Here is a 13,039-nt window from a genome sequence, read left to right as displayed (position 1 = left end):
TTGACGATCGAAGTCACGGTGACCTGCGATGGCCTCAGCGAGTTTCCGAATCCCCGATTTGCTCATTAAAAAGAGGGACGGGAATGCCCTCAGCCCCGAGGAAATTAAATATTTTGTCAGGGAGGTGGTCAATGGAGGAGTGCAGGAATGTCAGCTTGGTAAGAGAATACGTAATACGTACAATTCTTAGTTTATGTGAAGTTATAGCTGTGACGTTTTTTATTAATTATCTAGGAACCAGCAGTGTGAGAGGGAGCCTTCCCCCTATTCTCTTTAGAGAAATGGACAGGCTTTCGCCTGGATGAAGACGAAAACCTGTCCACTTCTCTAAAGAGAATCCCCCCCGCACTACAAGGAATTCACGACTAATTAATCATTAAAGCTACTGGCAAAAAACTCTTTTGACCTTTCCGATAGACAACACGATGAGGCCATGTTGACATCTATATAGAAAAAAAACTGCATCCTCTTGAAAAATCCTGGACCAAACCTTGCAGAGAGAGAGAGAGAGAGAGAGAGAGAGAGAGAGAATGAGCTACATGTGGTACATGACAGTAATTTTTCATGACTCTGTCAAATTGCATTACACACGTGTGTGCTACGTTTTAAACACATATTTTCACCTGCATATCAACAAAATACATAAATAAAAATAAATATAGTAGGCCTGTAACTGTTTACAGAGACACGAACGCACACTGTTCACATTTATCTGATGCTAATTAGAGTTCTACCAGGCTCCAAGAAATGGCTTGGCATATTCTGATATCTCTCATATATTGTTGATCTTGTGGTGAATTATATCGACAATCAATTATGTATTAAATACCACTGCAAATCTAAACGCTACTTCTACAATGCTTACAAGTATTTCCGGGGCGAATTGAAGGAATTTAACCAGATATATAAGATAAATGTAAAATAATAAATCTGCTTGAAATACTTCCAACAGAAACAGGTCATTCAGGAAAAAAGAACAAAAGAATTGTTTATAATGTGACCTACAGCATAAACTTGTTTAAATTAGTGAAGACACTAAAAACTTTACATGCAACTCCCTTTTAAAATCGCTTGCCTAAAAATCCCTTCAGTGAATTAAGAATTGATTCAAATTCACGTACAATAAAATTCCTTTGTGGCAATTCTCAGATGGATGTCGATTTCACCACCTATACAATTCGATAGGTAGCTCCGTGGTTTGTTTTCACTTAATCAGGTAATCGAAAGGGTTCTACATAGATGGCGATCGTGTAAAAAAAATTATCTCAACGTGTCGGTCAAATGATAAACAACAAGGCATGTCCTAATGTAAAGCAAGAACTGAAATATATCTATTATCATAACCTGTTGGTCACAAGGTAAACCAACATAAAAAAATCAAAATGTAGTGATAATTTCCCCTCTCACTTCAGTCAGCATGATAAAGAATATGTACTTAAATGAACACCCGATATCTGAAGCAAATTGGATCGATAGAAAATTTAGTTCTGGTGTGGTTTGTTTATCGTTTTCAACATTGAACAAAGCTCCCAAAAGTGAAACGTCGATAATAAAGTTATTTTTTATAAACTGTTTTAATTTTTGGCAGTGCAATTGTCATGATTGATTTCAAGAAAAAAGAACCTTTGGTGGGGGGAAATGCTGCTTTTGCCATACGTGTGAGTTTTGAAAATAAAAGAATTAAACGAATATCGTTCTAAGGGCTCAAAAGTTCAATTTGGTCAGAAAAACATGCCAAAAAATATATATATTTTTTAAAAATTTTGTGTTTTACCTTGTCGACCCCGTTCATTTCTGCGTACAGATGCATTTATATAGACTGTCACAATCTGTGATTGCTCCTATAGGTTAAAATCAATATACATCTAACTATTGCACATCTGTCCGCGTATATATATATCGATGACCTTTGGTGAGGTCGTTCCATGTAAATATACGGAGAATGAATAATCAATGAAAGTCAAATATTTAAATGTTTGCCTGGACGTTAAGTCGATAAAACACGGGTTTTCCAGGTTCAAGTTCTAGGCAGACCAAAGACTTTTCATGATGCAAACTAAAGACAATATATTAAATGGAGTTTGACCTATATTACTATATGATGCATGAAGTATTACAAACCTATAAAATTGAATCTGTAGTGTTAAGTTTGTACTGTGACAGACTGAAGGTATGTCTATAATGTGTCTATCTTTTGTCTATTATTTTTGTATTATAAGCTGATAACTGTCATGTGCGCATATGATAATTCGCATTAATTAGTAATTACTGCAAGTCCAGCTTAGTTGGTTCTCATCCTCATAATTAAACCCCCATAATAGGAATATTTACATTTTTATTTCACAGTTATATCCCTACTAGAAACAAAACGGATATCATATATTGCTAGGTATGTTTCCAAGATTAAAACTATCATTATAAACTTTATTATATTTGTATTCCCCACTCTCTTAAAGATCTTATTTAGATACATGTATGGGTCAATCCTTCTGACGTGAAGCACAATGAAAATAGCCCAGAGGTCACACAAGAGACGATGTCGTTATGATTCAAATAGAAGGTTTTTTGACAGAACGTTGCTAAATGTAAATAATTATTTAAAATTGCCTTACATTTAACAAAAATTTGCATATAAAACAATGAAGTTCAGAGGGCAAAGGATTGAATTATAATTTAAAAAAAAAAAAAAAAATTAAATCTTAAGGTAATAGATTAATAGCAACATCGTATTTTGTGTGGCTACTAAATTATATCTTTGTATTTTTATTGGTTGCCCAAAAATCAGAAGGCGGAGCTTATAATTCAATGAGATTTTTTCCCCATTTTTCCATACAGACCAGATTGACGATTTTTTAGATAAAATGTCGGAGATGTTTAAAGTATACTCTTTTGTTGAGAATTATTAAACTTTAACTTTTCTTTTTTTTAAAATTAAATTCATCAATTCTAAAAAGACAAAGTTTTACAGGGGCTAGAGCAATTATATTGCAGGAGCCATGCTGATGGCAGTTTACCTAAAAGGTCTCACAGATGAAGAAATAGTATGCTTTACTGGAGCAATGAAGAACTCTGGAGATGTTCTGGGTCCCTGGCCAGCGGAGTGGGAGGGGAAAATTGTAGATAAACACAGTACAGGTGGCGTGGGAGACAAGATCAGCCTCATTCTGGCACCAGCTTTAGCTGCTTGTGGAATGAAGGTAAGGGTAGCGAGAAAATGTATTATAAAAACATCATCATCTATAATTTATCATCTTCGTCATCAGATTTTCATTTGACTGTCAACTTGAGTGGAATCCAATAAGGAAGACCTATATAACAAAACTACCATAAATGTATTGCACTAACAAATACTGCAATCGCATCGGTAGAAGAATAAAACTGATTTAAATGTTTTTTTTCAGGTCCCTATGGTATCAGGCCGTGGCCTCGGTCATACTGGTGGAACCCTAGATAAACTAGAGTCCATCGAAGGTCTGTCCGTCTCAGCGTCTAAGGATAAAATGCTGCAGATTTTGACGAAGGTCGGCTGTTGCATTGTAGGTCAAACAGACAATCTGGTTCCCGCCGACAAGAAAATGTACGCCATCCGTGACGTCACTGGAACAGTCGACAATATTGGACTCATAGCAGGTTTTGAAGCATTGTAACTTTTGCTGTGTACTGAAAAAGTGCTATTTTATTTTTTTATTTAGCTAATTTTATCGTCATTCTATAGACTGAACTAATGAAACTATCACAAAATTCAAGTTTAGACTGTCTTTTTGGTGCTATACCTTTTCACGTACTTTACGGCATTATCAGAATTATGTAGAAAATGACGCATTTTCTTGGAATTCAATTTGAAATCATGTCAAATGGAACCCCGATACCTATATTTTATTTAATATCATTTTTAAAGAAGATGTCAAAAAGATATGAAAATCCGTTTTCTGGGAGTTGTCTTAGATGGAGAAAACTCTCATTTTTATACCCGAATTTCTCCTTTTTTCAATGAAAAGGAGAGTTTAAAATATATTTTTTCATTGAGTTTATCTAAAAATTATCTCCCAGTACACCTTAATTTATTAAGCTATAATTGTAATGGATTATTAGAGGAATATGTTTCTCAAATTTGAGAAATCTGTAGGCACTCTTCATTTACTAGATCTTGACCTTAAAAATGAGTACAGTAAAGAAAAACTTTTTATATCCTGCTGTCTACTTCAGATTAAGAAAAAATCTGTTATATTGTATTTGAAAAAAGAAAGAGATATCGTTACATGTACATACATTTCCCAACAAACTTAAAACTCTAACAGTATTTAGGAAATGATATACGTTTCGCAATTATTTCAGGTTCCATAATTTCAAAGAAGGCCGCTGAACAGCTAAACGCCCTCGTTTTGGATGTGAAATTTGGTGTCGGTGCTATGATGGTGAATGAAGTCAAGTCCAGAGAACTGGGTAAAAAGATGGTAAGACAGACAGAACACATACATGTAGTACTGTAGAGTATTTAGAATCTGTGCCTCACAAATTAACAGCTTTGGTAAATAAATGTATTTTCAGTATAAATAATCAACATGTTTACTATTAACTGTCAGTTTCTGAATATGTTTTGACATGACTAGTCAGCATGCAATAAATGTTAAGTGCACTCTTTTTATCATAAATTATCATGAATTCAGTCAGACTGTTTTTCAGCAGCTAGTTCAATAGAAAAAAAAATAATTTAAAAATCTAAGAGAAACTTTTGAAATCTTTTCATTTAAGTCAACTTGAAGCTTTAACTAATTCAAAACAGATACTGAAAATTTCGTTTTTAACTTGTTGATCATTTTCTTAATCTTTGATATTAATTTAATTATTTTACTCTCAGTGTCGTGACAGACTGTACATGTACAGGGTGTTTCAGAAAATATGCAACCATTTTGATTGATTATATTTTACTGGTGCTTCAACCAATACCATGCACCAACATATCAAATTAAAAGTCACAATTTCAAGATTAATCCTTATGAAAATAATGTTAATCTGGCAAATAGATAATGAATTACAGAAGAAAAAAGAAACTTGTAAAATTTTACTTAGTAACAAAATAATTGTGGAGGCCCAATTTAATGGATTTGAAAGAGTTGAACGGTCCTCAGAGCATTTGTTCTAACCAGTCAGATTGAAAACATATTTCAGCATCCGATATACACTTGACTTGCTCAATTTTGAGTCGCATTTCTTCACAAGCTCAGTTATTTTACGAAAGGGTTTCATGTGAGTCTCTGGAACAATGCCTCTTAAGTAACATTCTAAATGTTTTCATGTGTTCTCATTCTTTTTCTTCCAATTTTTCCTTTTCTTTGATCATGCATTAACTCTTCCATTAGCTTCAAAATTTTACAGATTTATACAACTTCCACTTTATATTACTAAGTAAGTTCTCTGCTTTCTGTAAACCTTATTTTCATTGTCCTAATCACAGGAAATGGTGACATGCTTTGATAACAGTATCGGAACTTCTGATGATTGCTTCTTAAAGAATGAAAATACCTGTTTTTTAGTGATGTCAAATATGACGTCATTATTAATTCAAATTATACTGATTTCGTAAATTTTTGTTATTAGTGTCAAAACTTAAGCCTTTTTAGCAAAATTGTACATAAAAATTTCGTATGTTTCTGTTTGCGTATCAATAAAGTGAGGAAAGTAAATGGTTGCTTGTTTTCTGAAACACCCTGTATGTGCGTATATAAATAAAGAAATGTACCGATAAATGCTGTTCACAGGTTGACATTGGGAATGGTTTAGGGATAAAGACAGTGGCCCTAATGACGGATATGAACAACCCAATAGGAAAAATGATTGGAAATGCACTTGAAGTAGCTGAATCTGTAAACTGTCTCCATGGAAACGGACCAACTGAATTGGAGGATCTCGTTCTTAGACTTGGTAATAAAAATTACTCAATTTTCAGTAATTTATAATTACAGCTTGAATGAGATAAAAATTAATGAATTATATTATTGGGTCTATTCAACACTAAGTATTTACATTCCATTTGTACGAGGGTTGTTCGGAAAGTTCGTGGACTTCTGTCATATCTTTTTTATTTAACGTCATATTATATCCAAATTTGGTAGAAATATTTTAACAATAAATTCAAATGATTTGTATTAAAAGAAATTTAAATATCTTGATTTATTTCAAACTAATTAGGAATTAAAAACTGCGAAAATTGGTTCGCGGAGCAAGTCAAAATTTAGTAACCTACAAACAATATGTGGTCATTGCCTCTGTAAAATGGCTCAAAACCAAACAAAATCTAGACGATCAAATTAAGAATTGTTACATCGTTTCATATTCCAAATTATGAATGAATAATTTGCTTCATGGAAAAGAAATCAATTTCTGAAAATAGGTAGTCCTCAATGAAAAAAGCAAAAAAAGGTGACGTCGTAGAACGTCACTGAGCAGCAGTTTACAATACAATTTTCTTTTTTACTCGGAGAAACGTCAGAATAAAATCTTTAAATGTTGTAGGAAGCATGAAATATCTCAAAAGCGAGTCATGCATGTGTGTTTATGCAAATGGCCCAGGCGGTATTTGAATGATACGAACTTTGTATCAGACGAGGGCGATCTGCAAGGAAACGGATTATCTGTAAAAATCTAACCAAAACGTTCAGTTAGTAAGGTCTTGGAAAGAGAAAGGCGCGTCACGGTTGCTGATCTTGTGAAAGCATAGTTGAGCGGTAAAAAAGGAAAACATTGACAAACAAAATTATGCATAGGAACAATTGTTAACAAAATAAATTTCAATTGTAACGTCAAATTCAAATGCTCGCGTTGAAGAGTAGTCCGAAATATCTGACGTTTTCCTGGCTTTTTTATGATTTGATATTTTACGTACCAGGTAAACGTCAGAACCGGCGCCATTACGAAAACTGGAAATTTCGCCGTCTGCAACCGGTTGGAGGCGGCGAATTCCCAGTTTTCGTAATGGCGCCGTTTCTGGCGTTTTCCTTACACGTAAAATATCAAATCGTAAAAAAGACAGGAAAACGTCAGATATTTCGGACTAGTTGAAGAGTAACGACTACTCTTCTCAATCTAGCTATAAAAGTGCAGGGTGTTTCATTTAAACAGAAAAAAAATATATTCAAAGAGGCGAATTTTATCAATCTACGATTATATTATTAAATGTAAATATAAGTATTGAAAACTTAGGATGTTCATCATGTCATAACACGGACGGCTTTGCAAACAAATTTTCCCCAGGCCTAACGCGCGATAATCAATTAGTAAGCACCTTCGTCCATGATATGTTTTAGAACGTACATTTCAATGCTTAAATGAAATCTCCGTTTGTTGTTGATGAGCAATCTGATATATGAGAATAGTAGTCAGTTGACACTGGACTCAGCATGTTTTTAATCTGCTGCTGTCATTTTACAATTATTTTAGCTGTTTTATACTTTTTTCAGGTGGACAGTTGTTGTTCCTTAGTGGTAATGCTAGTTCTACAGACGAGGGACAAATGAAACTCAAAGAAACTCTGATTAATGGAGGAGCAGCAAGAAAGTTTAAGGAAATGATAATTGCACAGGGAGCAAATCCAGAAGAAGCCGAAGTCTTGTGTACAAACGGGGCTGATGTATGGAGTGTGCTCCCAAAAGCCAAGTTTGTTACTCCGATCAAGAGCAAATACTCCGGTAATTTGATTCTTTGAAAGGTTTCATTTTATATCTTCTTCACTTTTATTCATTTTTGCAATAAATAATTTGATGTTAATGTCTGTCTTATAGGTTTTGTCTTTGCTGTAAATTCACGGACATGTGCAGAGTGCTCTTTGAAACTTGGTGCTGGGCGACAGGCCAGTAGTGACAAAATTAATCATTCTGTTGGTTTGGAATTATGTGTGGATATTGGGGACAGCATTAAAGAGGGTAAGTCTATCTATACTAAAGGCTGATCTCAGAGTATTTAAAGACTCAGAGTGTGTGTTTAATGCCCCCCCCCCCCCCCTTAAATTCCTCATCCTTTAAATTCAAATCAATGCATCTTATATTCAATTTTTACATTGCTCTTCAGAAAAGGAAAGTAATCAACAAGACAGTTGAGAAAAAAAAACCCTTTACTTTATCATCTCAACAGAATTTTACACGATTGTTGAACACGTTATACATTGAAACGTAGTTTAAAACGTTCGCATTCCTGCATATTTAAACAAGAGGCCCATGGGCCACATCGCTCACCTGAGCACAGTGGATAGGCAAAAGCACAAATCAGTTCAGTATTGAAAAGATTCCGGGGGGGGGGGGGGGGAGGGGGGGGCTTGAATTTTAAACTACCTGATGATGCTTCCATGTCAAAATAACAAATTGCTTTGTTGTACTTGAGAAGATTTTTAAAAAAATTTCTGATATATTCCTTTGTAAAAATTTGATCCCCCCTTGTGGCTCCTCCCTATCCCAGGGGTCATCATTTGAACAAACTGGAATCTACACTACCTGAGGATGCTTCCATATCAATATGACTAAACATAGCTTTCTGTTCTTGAGAAGAAATATTTTTTCTATATGTTCTTATGTAACATTCGATCCTCCACTGGGCCCCGTCCTACTCTCGGGGGTCATCATTTGAACAAACTTGAATCTACACTACCTGAAGATGCTTCCATATCAATATGACTAAACATAGCTTTTCTGTTCTTGAGAAGAAATATTTTTTCTATCCCCCTATTTCTATCCCCCCATTTGGCCCCAACCTACCCTCGGGGGTCATCATTTGAACAAAATTGAATTTACACTACCTGATGATGCTTCCATATCAAAATGACTAATCATGGCTTTGCAGTTCTTCATCAGAAGAAATCTTCCTATATATTTTTATTTCAGACTTTGATCCTCCATTGTGGCCCCACCCAACCCCAGGGGGGCAACATCGAACAAACTTGAATCTACACTACCTGAGTATACTTCCACATAAATATGATCAATCAGGGCTTTGCTGTTCTTGAGAAGAAGATTTTTAAAGATTTTTCCTATATATCTCTATGTAAAACTTTGATCCTCCTTTGGGGCCCCACCCTACCCCCAGGGGTCATGATTTGGACATACTTAAATCTAAACTACCTTAGGTTGCTTCCATATAAATATGACCAATCATGGCTTTGCTGTTCTTGAGAAGAAGATTTTTAAAGGTTTTTCCCATATATTTCTATGTAAAACTTTGATCCTCCTTTGGGGCCCCGCCCTACCCCCAGGGGTCATGATTTGAACAAACTTGAATCTACACTACCTGAGGATGCTTCCGTATAAATATGACTCATCATGGCTTTGCTGTTCTTGAGGAGAAGATTTTTAAAGGTTTTTCCCATATATTTCTATGTAAAACTTTGATCCTCCATTGTGGCCCCGCCCTACCCCCGGGGGTCATGATTTGAACAAAATTGAATTTACACTACCTGAGGATGCTTCCATATAAATATGACTCATCATGGCTTTGCTGTTCTTGAGGAGAAGATTTTTAAAGGTTTTTCCCATATATTTCTATGTAAAACTTTGATCCTCCATTGTGGCCCCGCCCTACCCCCGGGGGTCATGATTTGAACAAACTTGAATCTACACTATCTGAGGATGCTTCCATATAAATATGACTCATCATGGCTTTGCTGTTCTTGAGGAGAAGATTTTTAAAGGTTTTTCCCATATATTTCTATGTAAAACTTTGATCCTCCATTGTGGCCCCGCCCTACCCCCAGGGGTCATGATTTGAACAAAATTGAATTTACACTACCTGAGGATGCTTCCATATAAATATGACTCATCATGGCTTTGCTGTTCTTGAGGAGAAGATTTTTAAAGGTTTTTCCCATATATTTCTATGTAAAATTTTGATCCTCCATTGTGGCCCCGCCCTACCCCCGGGGGTCATGATTTGAACAAAATTGAATTTACACTACCTGAGGATGCTTCCATATAAATATGACTCATCATGGCTTTGCTGTTCTTAAGAAGAAGATTTTTAAAGATTTTTCCCATGTATTTCTATGTAAAACTTTGATCCTCCATTGTGGCCCCGCCCTACCCCCGGGGGTCATGATTTGAACAAACTTGAATCTACACTACCTGAGGATGCTTCCATATAAATATGACTCATCATGGCTTTGCTGTTCTTGAGGAGAAGATTTTTAAAGGTTTTTCCCATATATTTCTATGTAAAACTTTGATCCTCCATTGTGGCCCCGCCCTACCCCCGGGGGTCATGATTTGAACAAACCTGAATCTACACTACCTGAGGATGCTTCCACATGAGTTTCATCTTCCCTGGCTTTGTGGTTCTTGAGAAGAAGATTTTTAAAAGATGCTATTAATTTTTCACTAATTCTTTATTATCTCCCCTTGAAAGAGGGCGTGGCCCTTCATTTGAACAAACTTGAATCCCCTTCATCCAAGGATACTTTGTGGCAAGTTTGGTTGAAATTGGCCCAGTGGTTCTTGAGAAGAAGTCGAAAATGTGAAAAGTTTACAGACAGACGGACGGACAGACGGACAGACGGACTACAGACAAAATGTGATCAGAAAAGCTCACTTGAGCCTTCGGCTCAGGTGAGCTAAAAATTAATTTTCTAAAACTTAAGTTACATATGCTGATTTTTTAAAAATAATTTGATGAACATATTTAAAAGACAAAAGATGAAATTGAAGTGGTATATCAATAAGATAGGTTCTGTTTGTTGACTTGGCAGGTGATGTTTGGATCAAAGTTCATCATGATTGTGACGTCATTCCTAATGATATAAGGGCGCTCTTAAACGATGCCATTGAGGTGCAGTCCTCACAACCAGTTATCCTGCCTACACGTGTCAAGGACATCATATCATAAAAGTCTTAGAAAAGAAACACAGCGTGGTCGTTCAAACTTTTTTTTAAAATTCAGGGATGCATTATACGTGTACTTTACTTTTCTAAAATCTTTATCAAGTCTGTGACTTTTTTGTCAATTTTATTCTTGAAGTCTGATATTGAATTGAAGGCAGCATTTTATTTCTTAATCAAATAAAATCTTGAATATTTTTTAAACGGTCGATCATATTTTTTAATTATATACACCGTTGAGAGTTTTTTATAATTACAAATTTTTGAAGATCTTATGTACGTACATATTTTTTTTTCTATCAAATACTGTTCTTTGTTGATTTTGCAAAAGTACGACCATATCCTTCTCACAAACAACAGTGCTTTATTGATAAGTTTGTTATAAATTCCTCTTGGTACCTGTTAATTTTGTGACGAATGTTTTTGTTTTCATGACAATCCTAGCAGAATCTTTTAAATGCCATTCCTTACGTATATATCACACAACCTTTGGCATGACATCTTTTCTCACCTGGCCCAGAGGATCAAGTAAGGGTTTGCCATCACTAAGTCTTTGCTCCTCTGAAAATAGCGAACAGATTTCTTTTAGACTTCACAGTATTAATTTGGGGTACGCCCTCTACAAAATATCAATTATTTCTTTTTGTGTAAATGAAAACAAGATGGCTGCTACTATAAATAGAACATATGTTGATATAATGTGTATAGTTATAGCTTTGAAACATAAATGAATACAGGTGAAATCAGACAGAAATGGAAATAATCTGGATAGCAGGACCGAGGATTTAGCTACATAGTTCCTCAAAAATCAGTACACCTCCGATGGAGTTATTGCTCCTGCAATGTCCAATTGCGATGTTTGCAGGTTTCGACTATCACGTCGAAAATTATGGGAAATATAAGGTCTTTTTGTATCTAATTTCATATTTTTTCATCTCAGATATATGAGTTCAAGCATCTTATGTATGGAAATTTAGTTGTTGTGTAGTTTTTGACCATTAATTTGAAATTATATGAAATGGAATGAAAATGTAAGAAGCAAAAAATAGTCAAGCAGACAAATCCATTATGCATGTAAATGTATTTAGTGACTTCTATAACTGATTTGATCATCCATTTCTTGAATAGTTTCCCCTGAATTGTCAAAGAAATGTTTGTTTGTTTTTTTTTTTAATTTTATCCTATTGCAATGTTATCTTTTAAACTGTTGGAGATTTTTAAGATTGTAAGTAATAAAATTAATCAGCAAAAGAAGGTCTGACAAAGACACAGTGTACTGGTGTGTGTTGGTTTCATAACTGTTTAAATTGTTATCAGTAAAGATGGGAAATAAATTGAAGGATTAACTCAGTATTTGTGAGACTTTATTTAGTGTTTGTGATGCTTTACTTAGTGTTCATGTATATAAAGCTTCACTAAGTGTTTGTGATTTCTAGAAAATAGCATTTTGTGCCTTTATCTCCTTCTTGAAGTCACAACTGATCTGATATCAAATTAGAATATTTTTTGAAAATTTTGCAAGTAATGTATTCATTTACAGATACATGCTTGGATAGGACGAGGTAGCTTTCCACGAATTTACTTATAACAAAATTGTATTATTTTGCCAAAAACTGCGAAATTCGAGTCCAACGAATAGTTATGAAACGACATATGTAATTGTCTCCTTTAATATTTTTAAAACGCAAAAAACTAATCCTGGAATGGTTAAACTATTTTAACTTCTAATGGCAAAATTTGACCTGCAGGTGATGCAGAATAAGAAAAGTTGACTGTGGAAAAGCTGAAGTCATCTCGTTTGTCGTACAATTTAGTTATTAGTTGGCCCTTATGGACTTTAGAAAGTAAAACTTCCAAACATAAGTTTTTTCATCGTCAACTTTCATTATTTATGTAGTAATATTCTACCATCACCCTTTTATGGTGTCTAGATCTTCCAATTTATTAAATACTCAAGAGCATGTTCTGAGTATGGAAGGATAGATGGTTTCCATATTGCCTTTTAAATTTATAAAGTTCTTTAATATATTTTTAAAACACGTAATCCATTCTGAAAAGGTGTTCAGGTCTTCCTTTTCAAATTTAGTCCAATGTCTCGCATAATCTGAGACCGTATAAACCGAGGTCCCGTGTCGCAGTAGGTGCTGGCACGAAAAAGATCCCTCACTGCTCAATGAGTCCATATG

At 34.7% G+C, this 13,039-nt stretch overlaps 1 protein-coding gene across 1 annotated transcript; it reads left to right on the top strand.

Moving 5' to 3' along the window:
• Window positions 1-11,095, top strand: LOC133185512 (thymidine phosphorylase-like). The gene is made up of 8 exons (XM_061320790.1): window positions 1-158; window positions 2,992-3,197; window positions 3,402-3,630; window positions 4,336-4,454; window positions 5,760-5,922; window positions 7,458-7,685; window positions 7,779-7,919; window positions 10,724-11,095. The coding sequence occupies exons 1-8, from the start codon at window positions 29-31 to the stop codon at window positions 10,858-10,860; spliced, it is 1,353 nt and encodes a 450-aa protein (XP_061176774.1). The 5' UTR covers window positions 1-28; the 3' UTR covers window positions 10,861-11,095.
• Window positions 11,096-13,039: the final 1,944 nt, after the last annotated feature.

The sequence above is a fragment of the Saccostrea echinata genome, unplaced genomic scaffold, assembly GCF_033153115.1.
Source record: "Saccostrea echinata isolate AGI-Se365-2 ecotype Australia unplaced genomic scaffold, CSIRO_AGI_Sech_v1 ptg000012l, whole genome shotgun sequence".
NCBI classification, from domain to species: Eukaryota; Metazoa; Mollusca; class Bivalvia; order Ostreida; family Ostreidae; genus Saccostrea; species Saccostrea echinata.
Note: the sequence above shows the minus strand (reverse complement) of the source record. Positions and strands in the feature narration are given on the sequence as shown.